Raw genomic sequence first — 21989 nt, 5'->3', positions numbered from 1 at the left:
AAGAAGAGAAATGACACAGCAAGTTTCGAAGAGTTTGTGCGCTTTCTTCTGAACACTTCGCTGCCTGGCGATTTTCACTGGTCCTTCTTTAACACGAAGTGTAATCCCTGCCTTGTCGAATATGGCTATATCGCGAAAATGGAAACTATTAACGAAGAACGCCTTTACTTAGGGCAATTTTTAAACTTATCCGAAGAACACCAGAAGGTTTTTTTCGCCAGATACAAGCCTGATAATGAAACGCCAAAGCTAACTCGGGAATATTTTGAGGAAATTCCGAGGTCTTTGGCCCAAAAGTTATATCGCAAGTATCAAGTAGATTTTGACTTATTTGGCTACGCTCCGCCAAAAGGATTATTTTAATTTCAGAAATAACGGTTCATGCAAGCAGTTGTTAATTGCGCGTGCAAATTGCCGTTTACGTACATTCTATATCTATTATTATTTATTATTCTTGCACATGAGTTCTTCTATGTGACGCAATTATAGTAAATGCGGAACCGGTCCCTAGAACGAAGTGCTTTCATCATTTAAAGAAGACAAATTATTTCTAGTTTACATGCTACTAAATGGAATCACATAGAATTAAGTACAAAGCGTCAGACAAACAACAAGTTTTCAGAGAAACGCTGTAAATATCAAAATAATAAAAACGCACTTCACAGTCGTGAAAGCCTTGTTACAAAAGACAAATAGGTAAAATATACTTACAACATAACAAAGCATAGGTTTCATGTTCACTGAAACATACTACACAGTGGATTTACTATCGGTTAGGTAAATGAGTAAAATCTAAGGGCAAACACTGAATAATATAATCACATAATATTATAACAATATAACAAAATCACAATGAATGAATGTGTTTAAAACGAAGAACACAGTGCATTGCTACACGTTTTGAAATAAGCAAATAAACACCACTATAGCCAGTTACCAATCTTTACAGCTACACTACATGCTCACTATGTTAAATTCATTTAAAGACTTTTTCAAGAAGCTATCCACATTTTTGTTTGCTGAGAAATTCATCGATGAGGGAACGGACTGTCTGGTTGGGATGTAGATCATCGCTTGTCAGCTGTTTCCCGGTCATTGGACTTATCGTACCGGTACGTTTGAACCAAGCTTCAATCTCCTTACGCTCATATGTAAATCCATCTTTAAGTGCAATAGTGTAAATATTTCATTTTTTTGCAATATTTTCCATGAATTTTGCTCTATCTAATACAGGTTTCATTAAAAATGGCACAAACTTTCAAGAAAAAATTTTCAATTTCGTGCAAAATTAAATGTTCTGGAACAAGTTAAATATAAAAAACACATTTTTTACTGTGGTTTTGTGTTTTAGCGTTTTAAATCTTTATTTGGCGGAACGTTTTGCTACTTTTTAATCTTTGTCTGTGTGTTACTTGTCATTTTTATCTGCTTTCTGTGAAGTGCCTTTGAGCGTTTTTTTATCAGGTATTGAGCGCTATAGAAATGTTTATTATTATTATTATTATTACAAGAATCGTGTGCTGCTAGTAAGTTCAAATTGATGGGACGAAAAAACTACATTCTTAATAACATCAAGTGTGAAGAGCGATCTTAGCTTTAAAGCACTTACCAGCTGCGGTGACCGGATCAAACATGATATCTAAGGATATTGGGCATAAGTATTCAGGCGGGGGATCTCCTGAAATTATCAGCAACAATAATTTAGTGAAGCAATTTTCATAAAATTTGGCGAACTGTCGGTTTTTTGCTAAAACAACTAGTGTAGTTGAAACACAACTTATCAATGACTATGGTTAAAAATTTCTCTACAAAGTAATTTTTTAAAACTTCTTTGCTCACCTTCATTAGCTGGCTTATACAAATCCTGTAGCTGGCTTATGCTAGCTGTAAATAAAAAAATATAGTATGTCCATTGTGCACAAAAGCAACAACAGTTTTAAGGTAAATGCGTAACACACGCCAAACATACGTGCAGATGATGTAAGTCCTCCATCTCGAAGGGCCTTGATAGCTCGCATTATTTTGTTTCTATGACCTAATGAGACTGAAAAAAATACATACATGAAATTTACGTAAAATTGAAAAAGTTTCAAATAATGGAAATTCTTAAAAACATTTAGAAATGGAAGTTGCAATAAGCAAAGAACCTCACCCACTCCAAGATCTTTCTGCAAAACTTCAGCTGTGACTTCATCAAGTTCTCGGCCATCGATATCGTTCTCTTTGAATATGTCAGCATATTGGCTGAGTTTTACCTCGTCATTTAACCATGACGCTACCTGCTCGCAAGACCAGTCTTGGTATGAGGGTTTTAGACCTAAAATAAAAGACAATAGAATGGGAGCTTCATTCTAAAACAAACTGTAGGACTTCCATTGAAGAGCAAAACTATTTGTCTTACTTTGTGCAAATTTTTCAGTTTCTTCTGGCGCAGCGACAGTAAGTTGAGCCTTAAAATCAAAATTGTTTTCAGTTCAATACACCAACAATATGCTAATAACAAGTGACTGAAAGGAAACATTTGTTACTGATTAATATATTACAAAAAAACACTTACACCACTTTCAGACGGTAAGTAGAAAAGATTTTTGTCGATTTCTCCTGAAAAAAAGTGTCACAAAAAAATCACAGAACAACAGTTTTATTCTACATATAAAAAGCAATTTATTTTTAACAATATGTGTATTCATATCTTTAACGTTAGGTTTATATAATTTCACTTAACATTACATAAATGACAAACCTCCAGTGCCGCTGTTTACTTTCCAGATAATCACTTTTTTATCGCATGAAGTCGAAGCAAGGTAATTTGTCTTCGAAAATGCAACAGATGTAACAATGGTTTCATGGCTATCCAACCTTAACTCTTGCTCATAGGAACTCTGTAAAGTATCCAATTTAGAATAGTCCTAAGAATAAACACTTTAACAAATACATGAAATAGGGAAACATGCAAAGACTATTCCCTGTATGAGCATAATATTTTCAAAAAATAAACATTCACACACATATGAGAAGAGGCTGCTAATAAATTTACTCACCGGGTTCCAAATAACAATAGATCCATCAAATGAACTTGATGCAAGATGCATACCATTAGCAGAGAAACAACAGAAACTTACAGGCCCGCTATGGCCACTCAATTCCTTCTGGAGACGCAATGACTTAGCTGTAAAATTGATACATGCTGGAAAAAATGGCAGTTTGATAAACACACGAATGTGGAAATAGAACTGACCTTCATTGTTGAAAATCCATAATTTAACCTTGTTGTCATGACCAGATGATGCCATCAGAAAGCAACGAGTGGAGCTGGTAACTGAAATAACAACAGATCAACAATTAAAATTTCACACATACCATGTCTGATCGTATATGTTTGAAGTCGCATCATGGTTGCTTAACTATCTACACTTCACTCACGTGATGAGTGAAATGTTGGTGAAAATGTGATGCAACTTACACCACATGACGACAGACCGGCGTCGTGAGCATCCAAAGGTAACATGGTTGCCTTAAAAGGTAAGGATTATTAACCACCACAACCTTGAAGAAAGGGGCTAGACATGTAATAAATCTCAAGTGACAACAATACAGGTCAAATTTAGAAACCTAAAACTAATCTTTTGATTTAAGCTTTAACCTGCATTGTATTTACACTCCATACTCTTATATTCCCCACACCAGAACCAGATACAATATAACAATCACAAGGTGTAAATGTCGCTGCATAAACATTGCTTTCAGGATGTCCAGAAATTTGCCTGCAGTACATACAAGTGTTTCCAACCAGATAACATTAGTAGGTAATGTTATAAAATAAAAAAAAAAGTTTTAAAGGCTTGCTTAAGCAACCTGAGTTGCTTCTTCTTCACAATATCCCATAATGCAATGGTACCGTCAGCAGAGCCAGTGACGAGGTAGTTAGTTCTATTAGAAAATGAGCAGACTTGAGCTGTGCTAACATCAGCATGTTGAAATACACCAACAATCTGTTTAAAGAAACTTGAGTCATTTTGATTAATTAATTAATGATATTAATTGATAATTAATCACATGACTATATCAATGGACTTAGAATGTTTCAGTCACCCAGTGGTCATGCTAACTACAAAAGTAACTATCACATCTTGCAAAATTTAGGCCACTGAGATTTTTAGAAAATTTTTCAACTGTCTATGGCTCTATGCTATAATACAAGGATTTTAAACAAAAAGAAATAAGACAGTTTTCAACTGTGCACAAATGTTACACACCTCTGCTTTCTTATCGGTCAAGCAAAACAAATGAGCCTTTCCATCACTGCATGCTGTAGCCAGCATTGATTCATCGTTGTTGAATGTCAAAGAATTCACTCCATATTTAAAAATGTTAATGGGTGAATATGGAAGCTCCTGAAAATTCAGCACCGAATAAACGCGGACAGTCTTGTCACCTGCAAGTTATAATCCTGATTGTTTTAAAGAATTCATTATATTAATCCGTTTTCACAAGTAACAACTGCAGTGAAATCAAGGCAATCACAATTTGCCAATCAAAGTATGTTATAGGTGATACCCAGTAAGTAACATGGGTTGTATTGTGGTTTTAAAACATTTGAAGCAAAAACCATGCCAACTTTCAGACCTACAATTGTATATGTTCCCAAACTAACGAATTGTCTAAATTCTGTGGTTGCCATGAAAATTAAGATGGGAAAATTTGCCAAATTGTTTTTTCAATTTTTTGATGGGGATTGTTTTGAATTTTCCCTTGAAACCGCAATATTTTTAAAGGGGATGAGAAAAAAAACTACAACATCTGCAACCCAGACTAAAAACTACGGCAGTTATCGACGAGAAATCGTGTGAGTAAAGACGCAAATTTTGGAGTCATGGTTTGCGCCGAAGCTTCAATTCTTGGTTTAATTACTATAAATTGGCGTTCACACAAGCCAATTTTCTTTGTTTGTTTATCATAAATCGGCGAGAAGATAAAAAATTTGTTGTGCACGTTCACGTTGATGAATCTCGTGTGTACAGATGCAATACTTTCCATTATGGTTTACAATCATTTCACAAGTGCTAGCTAGGTGGTATAAAATACCTGAGCATGTCACAAGGTACTTCTTAGAGAATGTGCAACAGTTTACTTCTTTTGTGTGGTTTTTAAGTACAAGGAAGCATGACATTTTTGATCAGATTTTCACAGATTATATTATCGTTAAGTTTGCAGTTAGGACATAAGCTGGGCTTCTGTGTTTAATAAACAGCACAATGAACATAAAAAGGCACTTTAAATTTAATTGCTAGTAAAATTAAATAAACTAGTCACTAGTGACAGCAAAAACAACAAGCAAAGCTCACGTAGGGTCAGAGCAATGTCTATGGAAAATTTCCCAGTTGTGAGAAACTTCATCAGCCCGTTCTGATTGGTCAATAGTTTCCTGGACGTTTTTACATCGAAATCTTACCACAAAACGATCAATTGATTTCCTTGTTAGAACTTTTTACCTAAAACTGAGAGGACAGAGGAGAAAGGGTTATGTTCGATTAATTTTGAACTTATATAGAATCAAGCATTGTAAATCTTTTCCGACCAATCGAAGAAGATACTCTCTTCTTTTCATTTTCTGATAGGGTAAAACATGGACAATGAGTCTACTGATTTTCTTTACCACGCTCATGGACCGATTACATCAAGAAAAACAAAAATGCTGTAGATTCAGCAGTTAAAGTGAATCTTTTCTGACTTAACTTGCTGTATTGCTGGCTTAGATTTTACGAGTTTACTTTGTGCTTTATCTCATCAGGAGCATTGAAATAGAGCGAGAGTCGAGCCTACGAACAGGGAGGGAACATAATGCCTTGCCCAAGGGCATTACGGTACTATGACACTTTATCGAAAGACACTTTATCGAACGACACTTTATCGAACGACAGCTGATCGAAACGACAGATGATCGAACGACTCTTTATCGAACGACAGTTAATCGAACCGACAGCTGATCGAACGACACTTTATCGAACCGACAGTTGATCAAACCGACAGTTGATCGAACGACACTTTATCGAACCGACAGTTCAAGCAAGATTTTTGCGTGTTTCTCAAACATTGAGACAATAAGCCATTGTGATGTGCGGTCTTTATAATGGTGATTGTGATTGGTACGATTGAGATTGCAGCAATGTGGTGTAATATACTGAAGTGAGTGTGAATTATAGTAATAATGAGGCATCAGGTAAGTAAATAAAGTGACTAACCGCTAGAAGGGAAAAAGTGTTACCGTAGTCTGTGCTATAAATTCATAATCAACAAGAAATATTTCATTTATTTATGGGAAGTTATATGACTATTATAATTACATTATTTGAGCATATTACTTATATACTTACATACTTACATTTCCACACTATTTGATTTTAGACATCTTAAGAATTCTTGTAATTTTTTCCACCTTAATAACGATTGTATACATTTCGAAATGGAATTCATTTTAAGTGAAAAAGGCAAACGAAAGTTGGCCTTGAACGGTTTCATGTACGTTCGTGACAAAACAACAAATGGCCTAACTTACTGGAGATGTGAGGACTACCTCAAATGTAAAAGCCGTCTATCCACAGCCGAGGACGACAGCCTCATGAGAGCACCATGTGAGCACAGTCATCCACCAAACCCTGCACGTGTTATAGTTGCGAGAGCAAAAGCCAGCATGCGAGATCGAGCAGTCAATTCAGATGAACGTACCTCAAACATTATTCAGAGCGAAACGCAGGATATATCCTTAGCGACCGCTGGTGCTCTCCCTAAAGCAACATCATTAAAGCGGATGATACAGCGTAAGCGCGTATGTCCAGAAGGAAACGGCTTGATGGATGAACTCCGCGTGACACCGAGGGGAGAAGCCTTCGTTGTCGAGGAAGACGATGAGAACGAATTCTATATGTTTGCGTCTCAAAAGAATCTGGATATACTGAACAACTGCGCTAATTGGTTTTGTGACGGTACATTTGATGTTGCCCCACTTGGATACCAGCTGTACACGATACACGCGCTGGTCGATGAAAATCGCACGGTGCCACTCGTATACACCGTTACCGAGAACAAATCTGAAGCTGTGTACAATCGCATCTTTTGTTTATTGGAACAACAGCGACCAGGAATAGCCCCAGAAACCGTAACAATAGATTTTGAAATGGCAGCATATAATGCTCTTTCTTCCAGCTTCCCTCGGGCAGAAATTCTCGGCTGCCTTTTCCATTTTGGCCAATGTAGCTTCCGGAAAATTCAGGCTCTCTCTCTGCAGCGGTGGTTCAATGACGATGCAGAGCACGCCCTTCGCATAAAATGCTTCCAGGCACTGGCATTCGTTCCGCCTAAAGACGTTGTACAACGGTTCGAGGACTTCCTGGCCACGTTCAGTGACGACGATGAGCAGCACTTGTCTGAATACATTGACTATTTCGAAACTACTTGGATTGGACGATTGTGTCGCAGGAATCGTCGTCAACCTCTATTTCCTATCCGGTGTTGGAATGTCTTCCACCGGGTTCAAGATGACCTTCCACGAACGAATAATAGCATTGAAGGATGGCACAATGCGTTCAGCAAGCGTGTCTCAATATCCCATCCGACGCTTCGCAGACTCGTCAAAAAAATTAAGCGGGAACAAGGTTCCAACGAAATGTTAATTGAGCAATTGAGTGCTGGAATTGATAGTCCACCTCGGAAGAAGCGCTACGACGCTGTCAACCAACGGCTGAAGAGCATAGTCGAAAATTATGACTCAACGAATATTGACATAAACAGTTATCTTCGAGCAATTGCACACAACTTGTAATTAAATGAATGCGATTGAAATGTGCACTTCTTCAGTTGTCGTATTTTTAACAGTGCATATCGTCAGTTGTTTCGATAAATTGTCGTTCTTTTAACAGTGCATATCGTCAGTTGTTTCGTTAAATTGTGGTTCTTTTAACCCTATCCTAACTAGGCTCGCGAGTTTTCTAAAAAACTAGGTGTGGCCGACCCCGCACACACATTTGCAATCGTTAATTACTAGAAAACTATGCGTCGTAGACTGATGAGATTTTTACAGGTTAGTAGAAACATCATCTGGCTTCCTGTATACATCATAATTGTAAAACTAAAGAAAGTGAATTTAGTGTAAATTAGGTATGTCTAAAAGTGACACATTTCTAGAAATTCTTCTTGTTACGCCGCGCCCCCGCTGTGAGAAGAGAACGAAAGAGAATAGTTAGTCAAGTTATTGGTGCGTAAATGAGTAAACGAAAACGTTACGCTTCAATGCGGAGAGAGCAAAATTATATAAATATCACAATATCTCAAAAATTACAAAATCCAACTTTATCAAACAAACATTGACAGATAGCTGAACATTTTTTATGAAAAGTCACCAAATTTTAATTTTCTACAGCAAACAATGCAACTGTACGCCACGTTTTGATATGACTGTGTGCGGGAGAAGCAACAGTCGATTCGATCAACTGTCGCTTTAATCAGCTGTCGGTTCGATAAAGTGTCGTTCGATCAACTGTCGTTTCGATCAGCTGTCGTTTCGATCAGCTGTCGTTCGATTAAGTGTCGTTCGATAAACTGTCGTTCGATAAAGTGTCTTTCGATCAGGTGTCGCGTCACGGGGCATTACAACGGTAGCGCCACTGAATATAGAACAGTCGGCCACACTATTGCAAGCCCCGTGCTCTAACCACTGCGCTACCGAGATGCTGGTTATATAGGACTACAGCGCTACATACATACTCTCAATAAGCCTACTACATAAGTTGATAATTTAATGACGATTGCAGCACACCCGCATTTCACGGAAAATAGCCCATTCGATCTAGTTTACATGATCATTTTTAATTGTATCCAGACTTTTATTTCACGCTATTATGTTTTTGGCGGTAAATATTCGGGTTTAAAAAGTTACCGCTGTTGTAAAACGAAGAGTGCTGAGTTTATTTTATGAACAAAAACATGAGCAAATCGTCAAATCTGTCAGTTTGCTTGCCGTTCTGATTGTTTAGCATTGAGGGAAAAGACTAGTTTCAAAATCAAATCATTATTACTGTTGTAAAAATTTAAAAGCGACTTAATAAACCTACTGATTAGCGACCTACTTTTAAAATACCAAATGCTTGTGGTAAGACCACAAAGCTAAACCAAAAACTAAAAACAAACTAAAAACTGAAAAAAATGCTAAAACTTTATTAAACCTAATACTAATCAATAAAGAGCCAACTTACCATAGGTTTGTTTGGTAAATATTTATGTAGTAGGCTATGTAGTAAGTATGGTAAGTAGGCTAGTATTTCAGTAGAAGTTGCTTAAAAAACCAATCTGTTTATTAAATCTAATTTTTCTTGAGACGCAATTTTTTTCATCTAAAATACATTAGAAAAAGAAGTTATAAATTCAGATCCTAGACAGGTGTATTATATTACTACTAGTATGTTATGCGTGTAATTTGTAAAGCAAATGCATAAAATTATTTTTTTGTTTTTCTCGTGCTCTGCATTTTGCACTCTATCCAATGATGTGGTGTATCATTACGGTGTGATATGTTAATTTGCCAAATGAAGTTATCCTTTTAATGTTTATAAATGCAGATGTACTACTGTGTGGAAGCTACAGATTGGCGATTTATAAACTTTAAGTTTTTTGAAGGCAAAGTTACTTTGATTTTATTTTTGCAGTTAATTTCTGTTTTTAAGTCATGTTGATGCAAGTAATTGTTCTGTAGTTATTTTAAGATGGATGCAGCTATAATCACACTATGTCGTGTTTGCAAGGCAATTTTCATCATGTCAATAACTGATATCACCTGAGCTCATGCAAAAAGCAATAACTAACTTGTATATGACATCTGTATGGCAGGTTTTAGTGATCACGAGGAGTCGCATGGTCGTCGATGATGACATCACTTTATCGGGTGCAGAGGACTCCACCGCTGGAGCTTGAACAAGTTATTTTTGGACAACTGGAAAGCGACTGTTATGGCTGTTACACCTCGTATACGTCTGGTGATGAATCAAGAAATGGAACAACAATCACAAGATATAGAGACTTTTTAGTCATTACGTATTAGTACAAATCCTTTTTCCAGTATACTTACTGGCAACTACCCTTTGATTTAAGGCCAACTTGTTTGTGGACTTGGTCCTCACTTTTACAGTTTTCACTGTTGTGTATTGCACTTTCATGTCATAATGTTATGGCGATTGTAATAGTGAATTGTAATAATTTATATAATTGGCATTTTAATAAGCGTGTGTGTTCTCCAGCTAGATAAAATGTATTATTAAGAAAGTTGTACTATACTTGGTTAAGCAGGTCATTCAAACATTTGATGCCTAAGCCGACACATTTGACACAGTATACGTATACGGACGTCGGGTTATAAAATGTCCAAGGGCTGAAGTGACTGCGTGTTTAATAGTCTGCGTGATTAATGAATGACTGTCCGCATTTACTTGTTTTGCTTTGTTGCAATAAATAAAAATCTCAAAAACACAAAAACAAAAACACAAACGTAATGCTAAAAACATATCTTGTGATTTTCGTTAGCTACTAGATACTACAGCTATTAGTCTTTTCATTAATATTTATAAACAGAGTTTGTGATTTCGTGGATAAGGGAAAGTCACCCATTATGGGACATTGCATCGTCGGAACGTCGGACAGCAATAATCACACAAATTTTTCGAAGATCTTCTTTCGTTGTTTGTTCGATCAATCAATTTATTCGTCCGCTTCACATTTAAAATTTTCAAAAAATCAATTCAATTTTTTTTTAAGTTAGCAGCTTTATAAAGCAGATTTCTCAGATTACTTTTTAATTAAAGCAAAGTTTTACGGTTAAGTGTATTTACGCACTGTCCCATTTTGCTTTACCTGATTGTTGCTTATCCAAGACGAGACAAAGACCTCATATTTTTTGTAAGTCGCCTAATGAATAACAACAAAATTATCATCACTCACGCGCATAGTTAATTCCGTACCTAACATGATCCATAAAAAAAATTAGCCAAAGCAAGAATCAGAGACGTTTTCCAAAAAATGTCCCATCATGTGTAACATTCCCCTATTTTCGGTAAATAACATAACAAAGATTAATTCTCTTTTTGTAGCTTGTTTTTTTGGTAATTATTTTTTTCTTTGATAACCGCTTTATTCCAGGTTTTCCTTGGGATAGGCCGCGATGTTTGCTACCTAGACCTGCATGAGAGTAATAAAATTTGCACAAAAGATGGCAGAATTCAAACTAACTTATAACCTTAGTTTTTTATGATTTCATCGTTTCTGATAATTAATTTGAAAATTTAGTTATTTTTGTAGAAAAAATTACCTAAAGCGTACAGAAATCGAAAAGAATATCAGACACTAACAATAAAATTTCTCCTTTGCAAAGCAAGGTTTGCATAAAATTCAAACGTTTTTGCTCTGTCAGGCGCGTTATCTGAGATCATATACATGAAAGTTTGCAGCAATATTTGTATCACACTATATGGATACACTATATGGATATATAGCCTACCTACTTATGTGGCATAAAAGTAAAAAAGACCCCAAAACTTTCTATTTTATTGTGGTCAGTGCTAGAGAATCAGGTAAAACTTTCTTGCCAATGCAAAAGATTGCGTTTTCCAGCTGGTCAAATCTTCGCAAAATCCATCACCTTTCCTTTACGAAGGCGAGCATGAATATAGCCACCCGCATACACCTCAATCAATTGAGAAGTGTGTAATGAAATGGTTGTTTATCGTTCCTTAGTCTGTAAGGGCGACCACTTCAATTACAAAGTTTGTCTGTTGAATAGTTTATTGTCCTCGAAGTAAATGAGCCTCAAGGTCGTTGTTTCGCTTTTCTTAATCTTAGAATTAATTGTACACCTCGACAACTTTATATTCTGATTATATTGAAGCTTCTTTGAACGAATACATCAAGATAAAACATTGATACAGCAACTACAGCATAAAGACCTACATGTTGCGGCGTTGATCGTAATAACAAGAAGAGACTGAATAAATCAAAATGCACACACAGTAAGCACAAAGCAATCGATTACGTCACGCAGTGTTATGCTTCGCTGATTCGATAGACGAGAATTCTATGTTTTACACAATTTTATATTACATTAATTGATATAATTATCACAAGTGCAATTGGATGCTTCGTGTAAGTAACTGTAAGTCTACATTGGTATTAAAGTTTCAAACCATTAGATTATTTTTGCACTAAAACTTGGACATGAAAAACAATTAAGCTATAAATCATTCTTTAGAAGTAGTCCGCGCTACCGGCAACCTAAAAAACAAAAAATTGAAGCAAGCAGATGTTAATTCTAAATGATTTTATAAGATGTCAATGATTTGTCCAGGTGTCCAGTGTTTTTAGCAGAAATTCCATGATTAACAGCTTGTTTTATAATTTTGTTATTATATATTTTTATATTTGCAATTAGGAATGTAATACTTCAAAATTGTGAAATGTGCAGTGTATTTTATTTCAAAATGTTTTGGAAATTGAACAAAACGAAAATAAATATCGGTATTTTTAAGAAGTTTTTCAAAAATACAAATTTCGAAAATATACTAAAAAACTCTGCACATGAAACCATATGGAAAGTAATTTTTGGTGATCCTTTTCTCGGTTTCTCACTATTCCAACTTTTGACGGTTTTATTATCCTTTTTGGGAGGTTACTAATCATCAGGAGGTATGTTTCTAGAGCAAGGCTGCCACTCGTAGGGATTTTACCCTACGGTAGGTTTTTTTGGCCCCTTGTAGGGTGTAGGGTGACCCTACGGGTTTTTCACCTTTATTCATAGATTTCCTTTTGTTTAAAGTAAAATAAAAATAAATTCAAATAATAAATTTACTGAATAATGACAAAAACATAGTCTAAGCCAGGGGTGGCCAAACTGCGGCTCTTTAATGAATTAGCATTGTTGAATTAGACATGCATTTTCCCGGTCTAGACGAGTTGTTTGATCAGATTATGAAACAATGCGTTCTATCTCATGTAGTAACAATGGACTCATTGTTGTAACAATGGACACTTTAGTTAAGTAAATTGTCAGATTGAAGCTGTACGTCAGGGCTGACCTAGTTTTAAGTCTTGGTTATGGTTATACTAATAATTGTAAATTGCAAAAAGAGTTGGAGAAGCCCAGCAGGTGGAGACTGGAGAGTGAGACTGTGAGACAGCAGATGAGCAGAATCAGCAGATTGAACAGACAGGATTACAGGAATCAAGTGATCTTGAATACGATACTTTTATCATTAAATTACAATAATTCTGGTTGTTGACAAGTTGACAACGGTAATGCCCAAAGAGGTGAGATCCAAAAATTCTAGGTTTCGATCGCAAAGCTACAGAAAAGAATGGGAAAAGGAAAACTGGGCACAAGGATGGTTAAAAGTTTCGTCTCAGGGAGCATCAAAAGCATTTTGTCAATTTTGTGACAAGAACATTCTTGCTGGGAAATCAGAACTAATGAGGCATGCAAAAACTGCTCAACATTGTCAAAATGCTGCACAAGTTCTTGGAAGCACATCGATGGAGCAATATGTCACAAGTAGTCAAGGCTGCATCAAAGCTGAATTAAATACTGTGGCCTTAATTGCAAGACGCAATATTTCTTTCAATTTCATGTCATACATGGTACCAACCCTGAAGCATATTGCTAGTGATTCCAAAGCAATAAAAGATATGACCTCTGGTCGGACAAAAACAACATATCTACTAACAGAATGTCTAGCTGTTGATGCTCATGAAAGGTTAATTCAAGAGCTACAAGAAGCTAAAGGCTTTTCAATTCTCTGTGATAAAGCATCAGATATATCAATGAATAAAATCTTTTGTATAAACGTCCGCTACTTATACAATGGATCACCAAGAACACAGTTATACCAACTCATTAGGCTAAAAAGGGAAACACAATTAGTGGAAACACAAACGTCAGTAAATGTTGAACTACTTTAGTTCTGGTGCTTTTGAACTGAAACTAAAGTAGTTATAAAGTGCCATAAAACTGCCAAAATTTCTTTTTTTTTTTGTTCAAACTGCGTAGGGAGATGTAGGTTTTTTTTAGGTGTGCTGGTAGGGTTAATTTCTTTTTTTGAGTGGCAACACTGTTCTAGAGTCTTTTGTTTACAATAACTGGCGTCCGTTTACCGAAGTTGCAATTTAATTGCACCACTGTGATTCGCAAATCTACGTTTAGCCTATTACTCTCATTTTGATTGAGGTAAAAAATCTGTTGGCTTAGTAGTTAACCATTGGGCAGGCTATGTATGCTGGGGGTATCAGGTTCAAATTTGCCAATGCTAGACAATTATTTATTTAAAAGGTAATTTAGTCATGCGCAGTTAGAGTCATGCAAGTCCAGTCATTTTAATTACATTTTCAATTCAAGTCAGTAGGCCTAACGTTTATCAAGTTAAGTCCAAGTCGTAACACATGCCAAGTCACTATTTACGATTTATTTTTCGTTTTAAGTTAATAATTAAGGGCTTTTTGAATACTCGTTAACAACATAAACATAAGCATAAAATTTTATCAATAAGGTTTTATCCATTTCTAATGCTTTTGTACATTCAATAGAATCTATTACATAGTGATTTTTAAATAATTTTTTATAAATATAAAAACCGATTCTATATCGATTTCAAGTAATTTGTTTTGTGACTCAAATCAACCAAAATTTCCACGCTAACACAAGTCAATCGAGTTTTTTAAGCAATAAAATGCAAGTCAAGTTTTTCCAAAAACCTGACTGGAGTCTTTCCATCTCTATCGCAGACTAGCCTAATTGCCGTTTACCATATTCGTATTTACCTAGTTCGGTAAATTTAGTGTCTACTCAAAGGCTACTGATTACCAAAGTAGGAAATGCCTATTGCGTAATCGGCTAGCTATTTTCTGAAGTACCTCTTTTCAAATTCAGTAACCCTGCAGCTGGTTTAATATGCACTGACTTCCGTAATTACCTTGATTGACTGTCTATATCTCCATCATTCTATGGCCTAAGTATTAAGTACCTTGACTATTAGGTTCTATATTTTATAAGGTCCGTGTCAGAAAGGCCACTTTTGCTCTAAAGTCGTACCAATCAACCGTAAAAGGCCACCATGGAAATGTAGAAAATAGTTATAACCCATATTTCACCAAACTTACCTCGCTGCCCATTGTTATGGATGAGCAATTTGGTTGGTGAAATAGAAAATTAGTTGTAGGTTTCAGGTTATTGACTTGGCCCTGGAGTGAACAGTTTGTTAAAGACTAGTAGAAAATTTGTAAATTACTTGAAAGCAGTTGTTCAGTGGTTTTGGTAAACTAAAAGCTAAGTTGATAAAGAACGGTGATTGGAAAGCATTCACAGAAATAAACCGGATGAATGCTGTAAAAATAGTGAGCATTTTTCGTCAAATAAAATTTTTCCCAGTTAAAAGGCAAAGATTAAATTGTCATGTTAAGCTGGAGTGGGTACCTTTTCAGCTCAGAAACCACAAACATTTTCTAACTAAACAGGCAACCTGGTTAATTATATTCACACAAAGAGAATGTTTTTATTATTAACACAGCTAATATGCATTCAAAGTGCATTTAGTTTCAGTGTGAACATTGTTGATTTGAATAGTTGTTGGCGCTGTGTGAAAATATTTGTTACATTTATATATAAAACATGCTTCTTATGTAGGCAAAGTACAAAATGGCTGCATTAGCTGAAGCAATGAGAAATGGTATTTGGTTCGAGCGACCAAAATTTGAAGAAGCTGAATACAAATACCAGGAATATCTTGTGAGGAGTAGCACTGGTGAAAATGTGGTGGCAACACCGGTGACGGGAACTAAGAAGGTGCTTTGTTAATTAAGAGATGTCCATGCTTTTCGAAAGGTTTATTTTCATGCAAATCCATGATTTAAAAATTTTATTTATAAAAAGCTACAGAAATATATGTAGCTTAGTATATATAATGTTGACCTGGAAAAAGATGGTGATGTTCGCGTTCTATACTTTTTAGGTCAAGAGTGCTTTTTGGTAACTTTACACAAAACTTCGTTCTTGTCATAAGTTACATAACAAATTTTTATGGGCATCTCTTGTGTTTGTGGTGTGGTGGTTGCATGAAATGTTTTCTGGTTATGAATTTAAATAGTTTTCAAATGTTTGCTACGCATGAAGCTTCAACACACTGTGTGCCATGCATCATTTTGTAAGTTGCTGTGGATTTGCCTATCATCTTGGATAAACTTTTTTTGAAAATATCACATCTTACACTGCAGTAATTAATTTTGAATAACACAAGTAAAAACTTACCAGTAATTTGCATGACCACGATGACAACCGTTGGGTGAATGGTCAGTGTGGACTAAACCAGGATGCTAATGTTAAAACACCTAAATTGGTTAAAGATATGTTGCAGTTGTGTTCTAGACATTTGAAAAGTGTTCAAGTTCCAGACACGTCCATTTTACCAGAGAGATCTTTGGTGTCTGGATGGTGTCTTTTTTAGACACTGGGGATTAGTAATCACTAAAATATTATGGTTGGCACTCGGCAGTCAATTTGTTAATTGTTCTTATCGTAAAATTTCAAGGTGGATGCAAAGAAGGAAGGAAGCGTATCTCAGCAAATTGCTCAGGCAAGGCAGAAAATACAGAATTCCCTGAAAGATTCATCCTCATCAGTTGCTGTACGACTCAATGATCATATCTCTGGTTATGAATCTACAATTATAAAGATTAAAGTCATAAGCTATTTCTTTTTAAGGGTGAAGCGGAAGTTGAAGCGCTGAGGAAGCAGGTTGAAGACATGGCAAAGGAAAATGAACTTTTAAGGAGGATGGTCACAGAAATGACACAAAAGTTTGATAAACTTGATGGCCGGCTTAGTGCTTTGGAATCACAAGGTGATGGTGCACCATCAAAGCCAGTACCGGTAATTTCTTTCTTAGCTGTGTACTATTGACAAATGAAATTGGTAGTTAGTACCAGAATTCTTATTTATGTGTTGTCTTGTTGAGTTAATATTCTTGAGAAAGACTGAAATACGATATCTGAGTTTAACTGAGATTCGCAAACTGAATTCTGCTTTGTAACCACTGTACTCCCAAATCATAGTTTTTCAACCTTGTTACAACAATTGGCAACAACACCACCAAAAGGCGAAAAATAGTAAACTTTGTTTGAAATTAAATTTGCCCTGGCCAACATTTAGGTGACAGTTGAGGAAGAAACTGATGATGACGATGATGTTGATTTGTTTGGATCTTCGGACGAGGAAGAAGATGCAGAAGCAGAACGAATCAGAGCCGAACGGCTTGCTGCTTATGCTGCGAAGAAATCCAAAAAGGCAGCAGTTATTGCAAAGTCCAGCATCCTACTTGATGTGAAACCAGTAGGTTTGGTTGTATAAGTAATTATCGCCTTATCCAATAGATATTTTTCTGCCCTCAATAATTATCGAGGGTAAAAAATATCCATGTATAATACATAGGACGTATTTCTTGTGCTTATTTATATATATAATATATAAGTAATAGCTCTGGTTGATGATGTAACTCATTTAAGTGCTCTCTTCTTGCACTTTCTGATAGGAGGAAAATTTCAAGGTGTGATTTTATTTTAGACACATCACCTTTAGTAAACGTTTGTATGCCTTTTAAATAGTTTATATCTGCATGCAGTGGGATGATGAAACCGACATGGGAGAACTTGAGACGGCAGTTCGTTCCATCGAAGCAGACGGACTAAAATGGGGAGGATCACAGCTAGTGAAGGTTGCGTTTGGCATTCAAAAACTCCAAATCAATTGCGTGGTCGAAGACGACAAAGTTGGAACAGATTTTCTTGAAGAAGAAATAACTAAATTTGAGGATTTTGTAAGTGCAACTTTTGCCGCTTAAAATGTGATTTAAACTTTGCATAACGTAAGATAAAGAGTATATGTGTTATAATTCTACTCAAAAAACTTATTGGTATACTGTTTGTATAGTCATCACTCATTTTGCTGGAAAGAGGTGTATGTGTTTGAAAAAAGCCAGTAGTTTGTTCCTTGAAGCAGTAAAATTACAAAAACTCAATTACTCAAAATCCGCGGCAAGGAACTCTGTGAAATTTTACATGTAAACTACCCATGCCTAAGACTATCTCTTACCTAAATATGACGTGGTTTGCGTATCTCTAGTTTCGTTACCGTGGCCCATATTAAAAAATGTACATAACACTCTTTTTTATGCCAATTTTTATCTGCATTTTGCATGCCACCTGGATTTTTGAAATGCACCAACTGCTGGGGTAATTCTTTGGCTAAAAACAACACCAACCAAGTTGACCTTTTGACTGGTTCAGATAGGTTTTTAAAGGCATACGTAAGATTCTAACGAAATCAGACAAATCTTATTTTTTCAACGATACACCTGAAAGCAAGACCTTTATTTTGGCTTGCATGGGTCAACTAGTGTATCTTTAAATTCCGAAAAGTTTATGAACAGCACTTTAAGGCGCCGTATACCCTTGTAAAAGGGCCCAATTTTTTTTTTTTTCTTATAAAGTGAAATTACTAAAAATGCAATTACTCGGAAAATCCTGCATGAGGCTCCCTGAAATTTTGCATGTCAATTTACAATGCCTTAGGGCTAGGCTATTACTTCATGAAATTCCAAGAAAATCACACATCTCTAACCCTTACTGTAGAATGTTAAGTCAAGACTGCAATTTTGTGCCCAAAGAATTAAAACTCAGTCATTTTCAATTACGTTTTAGTCTAACCCAGCAATGCGACCTGGAAGTTTTCTACAGCTTTTTACTAGTTCAATCCCCGTACTAAAAAAACAACAAGGGACATGCCGGCCTTTGATTGGCCGAACACACTTTTCTAAACCATTACGTAGAAGTCCAACATTTTCATGGAAATCATAAAATTGCAGCATATACGGCTCCTTAATCAATTATGAGAATATTGTGGCCTTTTCAGTTGTGATTAATGTTGTGTTAGCCTGGAATTCTGTAACTACAGGAGATGATGTTACATTTGTGTTTGTAGGTCCAAAGTGTTGATATTGCTGCCTTTAACAAGATCTAAGTGTTGCCAGAATCGACATAAAACTGAAGTTCCTGAATCAGATGTTGAAGAAGTCCTTTTCTTTATTCTGCTCTACATAAATAAATGTATTCACAAAAATGTGTATGATCGTTTGTCAAAGAGCAATACACCCTCTTAATATTTGCTTAATAACTAGCTGAAAGTGAAAACAGATGAATTTTTGTAGACTGTTTCCACCCAAAGGCTGCCTTAGTGTGGACTTGACTTGCGTGGAGAAATAATGTTAATTTTGTTCGACGGGGAATGGCGTTTTTATCACCTTATATTTGTACACAACTGGTTGAAAGAGCAGGAAGGCGCCATTATTTTAGTAGTGCAGAAAACAAAAAATCCACTGAAAATCATCTTCCATTGATTAAGTGTTGGAGGTGACCCACTTTTCCATTCCTATTTTCGAAAGCGCCGACTTCAAATAACCTGAATATGAAAGAGTTACAAGCTAATAGAAAAGAAGTAAAAATTGCCCTAATCTGGAAGTGTAAAAGTAAAGGAAACCCCAAAGATTTAGATATTTACTACATAACTTTTGACGGTTTGAAAATGGTATTCTTTTTTTTTGATGCAATATCATGAAAGACTGCAACTTTTACCACAAAAAGCCTTTTATATGCAAGTTCAGTCAGAAAATTAGGCAATATTAACAACACCAAACACAGATATATGCAGGTAGTGTCAAAATACGAACACTATTTTTAGTAATGATCAAAGTACATTTTGTAAACTGCTAAAGCACAATAATGAATCGCATACTACAACATTACTTAGTCAATGTTTACAAATTTTCTTTTGCAACTCTTCCTGGAATGTGATGTGACTGAGTCACGTTGGAAACTTCAACAGTAGTCTGCCATCATATGAGCATCCCACCTGCCCTGGTCTCTCTCTTCCAAAATCTTTATGTCCTGGTGGAATCTTTCTCCATGCTCTTCACTTAGATCACTAAGGTTTGCAGGAAAACGATGTAAGTGGTTGAAAAGATAGTGAACTTTGATACTCATCTTCACACCTATATCTTTGAATTTGCAAAGCATATCTTCCACCAACTCCTGGTAATTTTTTTCTTTACGATTTCCGAGAAAGTTCTGTGTGACTAAAACAAACGATAATTATTGATCATTGATATAATAATTATCAACAGCGTACAGTCCGAAACCTGTAACATTAATCTCCACCACTGGTGAAAATAAAATAGTCCGAAACTCTGTATCTTCAATTTGTATAAATTAGCAAGGACAAAATTCTAAGATTTCTCATTTTCCGTCAAAAACGCTGTGGGGATGAAAAAATAGAACCAGTTCTTACTGGCATGCGCTAATGAAAGGTGGGAGATTGTGTCAGGGAGAATTAGGCTATAGTTTTAGATTAATTTATCGTTAGGAAAATGTAGTATATCATTTGAAGTTGGAAATTGGCTTTGTTTTGAATTTGTTGGGTAATTGCTGTGTAACGTTTGTGTATTGACATTTTCCGAATTCGATAACTAGGCTATTAACCGACTGTTGTTTACCTAGTTTCCGTTTTTATTTTGATAACCAGCGGCTGGGGAAACAGATAGCCTACTTATTTATTCGGATGTCAATTAGGCCTATCTAAGTCACTAAGTAAAAAAATACCAGTGAAATAGATACTTGTTAATGAATATTTTTGTAATGTTTATGCACTTGTCATTTTTCACAAACTTTGAAATTACTCCAGTATATATTTTTCTAATTTCACACTTTGTTTATTTCGTCAATTATTGCATTCCATCAAGATTGTGAGTTGTTTTTCTGTTATAGCCAAGACAGACAGACAAAGTCTGGTGAGTAGTTGTGCACTGAGAGTGGCAACAAGTAGACCTATTCCGCCTACATGTAGACAAAGTTATCGTCTGCACGGAATTAGCAAAACAAATTTCATAAAGTTGCATCCAACAAGTCCAATCTACTGTAAATTAAACTAGCTATCATTCTTGGGTCTCTTTTCCTTTTGCAATGCCATACCTTGATACCAGGATGGAGGAATTTTTGTGTCATAATTTCTTTTCTATTGCCTCGTAACTCCTTCCCATTCCAGCATGCAGGTTGTCAAGTCAGAGTGCCAAGTACATTGACCCAATCTTTGTTTTAATTCGGAACAGATATGATTATATGCCACCCCATCTTAATCACAGTTTACTAGAATATTCCAAACTATAGATAAAATAAAATTCCGAATTACACAATTTTAGCGATTTCCTTAAATGATTTACTGCAAATGCGCAAACTAAATCCAAACTCTCTAATTTATCTGAAAATTTTGGAAATGTCGATAAGTTTTAATTTTTGTGATACTGCTATTTTTGTGTTTAATGAGATATAGGTGTATTTATGTGCTTCTAACACTTGGTGTTTGGTGTAAATTAGCCAAAAATTAAAAGTAGACAACTTGAAATACAACATGCATTGTGCTGGTACGAAGATTAGTTTTGAGGTTATATACATATATATATATATAGAATCTAGTTCTATTTGTCTCAGGAGCAAATTCAAGTTTTTGAAAAACATTTTTCTATATAAATTATGAAATTTTGCTACATGTTCCTAGGTATATAAGTGTAGGATTCTTTATTATGAAGATCTTTCATAAATCCACACATTGCTTAATTCCTGTAAATTAGTACGGCATTCCACAGACTTACCATTTTTCTTATTTTATAAATTGGTGTTGTCCATAACTTTTATAGTCTACTTATTTACTGTAGGTTGAACACGCAACCACCGGAGTCCACAATTTTGATCCAGTATGTTAAATGGCTGTAGCTGTTAGATGTAGATGAGAGGCTATTAAATTATTCTCATATATAGCCTAGTTTTAAACATACCTCCATAAATCCACAGCTCTATTTTTCAAAACT

The 21989-nt window shown here is 35.5% G+C and overlaps 2 protein-coding genes across 3 annotated transcripts; one reads left to right on the top strand and one right to left on the bottom strand.

Moving 5' to 3' along the window:
- Positions 1 to 346: 346 nt before the first annotated feature.
- On the bottom strand, positions 347 to 5308 carry LOC143458770 (WD repeat, SAM and U-box domain-containing protein 1-like). Its single transcript, XM_076955631.1, has 15 exons — positions 5086 to 5308; positions 4257 to 4435; positions 3856 to 3992; positions 3644 to 3764; positions 3424 to 3514; positions 3239 to 3319; positions 3042 to 3169; positions 2744 to 2882; positions 2558 to 2601; positions 2402 to 2450; positions 2153 to 2317; positions 1970 to 2044; positions 1840 to 1884; positions 1610 to 1678; positions 347 to 1161 (listed from the first exon to the last, which is right to left on the bottom strand). Exons 1-15 carry the CDS (start codon positions 5168 to 5170, stop codon positions 1001 to 1003), a joined length of 1569 nt encoding a protein of 522 aa, XP_076811746.1. The 5' UTR covers positions 5171 to 5308; the 3' UTR covers positions 347 to 1000.
- Positions 5309 to 12562: 7254 nt separating this feature from the next.
- On the top strand, positions 12563 to 19192 carry LOC143458380 (putative elongation factor 1-delta). 2 transcript variants are annotated; one of them, XM_076955310.1, is made up of 7 exons: positions 12563 to 12720; positions 15707 to 15808; positions 16608 to 16703; positions 16781 to 16948; positions 17228 to 17407; positions 17697 to 17891; positions 19055 to 19192. In XM_076955310.1, the coding sequence occupies exons 2-7, from the start codon at positions 15719 to 15721 to the stop codon at positions 19091 to 19093; spliced, it is 768 nt and encodes a 255-aa protein (XP_076811425.1). In that variant the 5' UTR covers positions 12563 to 12720; positions 15707 to 15718; the 3' UTR covers positions 19094 to 19192. The 2 variants fall into 2 exon arrangements, with proteins under 2 accessions (XP_076811425.1, XP_076811424.1); XM_076955309.1 differs by having other exon boundaries at positions 12564 to 12720; positions 15707 to 15865.
- The last annotated feature ends 2797 nt before the right edge of the window (positions 19193 to 21989 follow it).

This window comes from Clavelina lepadiformis, chromosome 1 (assembly GCF_947623445.1).
Source record: "Clavelina lepadiformis chromosome 1, kaClaLepa1.1, whole genome shotgun sequence".
Classification (NCBI taxonomy): domain Eukaryota; kingdom Metazoa; phylum Chordata; class Ascidiacea; order Aplousobranchia; family Clavelinidae; genus Clavelina; species Clavelina lepadiformis.
The sequence above is the reverse complement of the archived record's forward strand: the minus strand, read 5'-3'. Positions and strand labels throughout refer to the sequence as shown.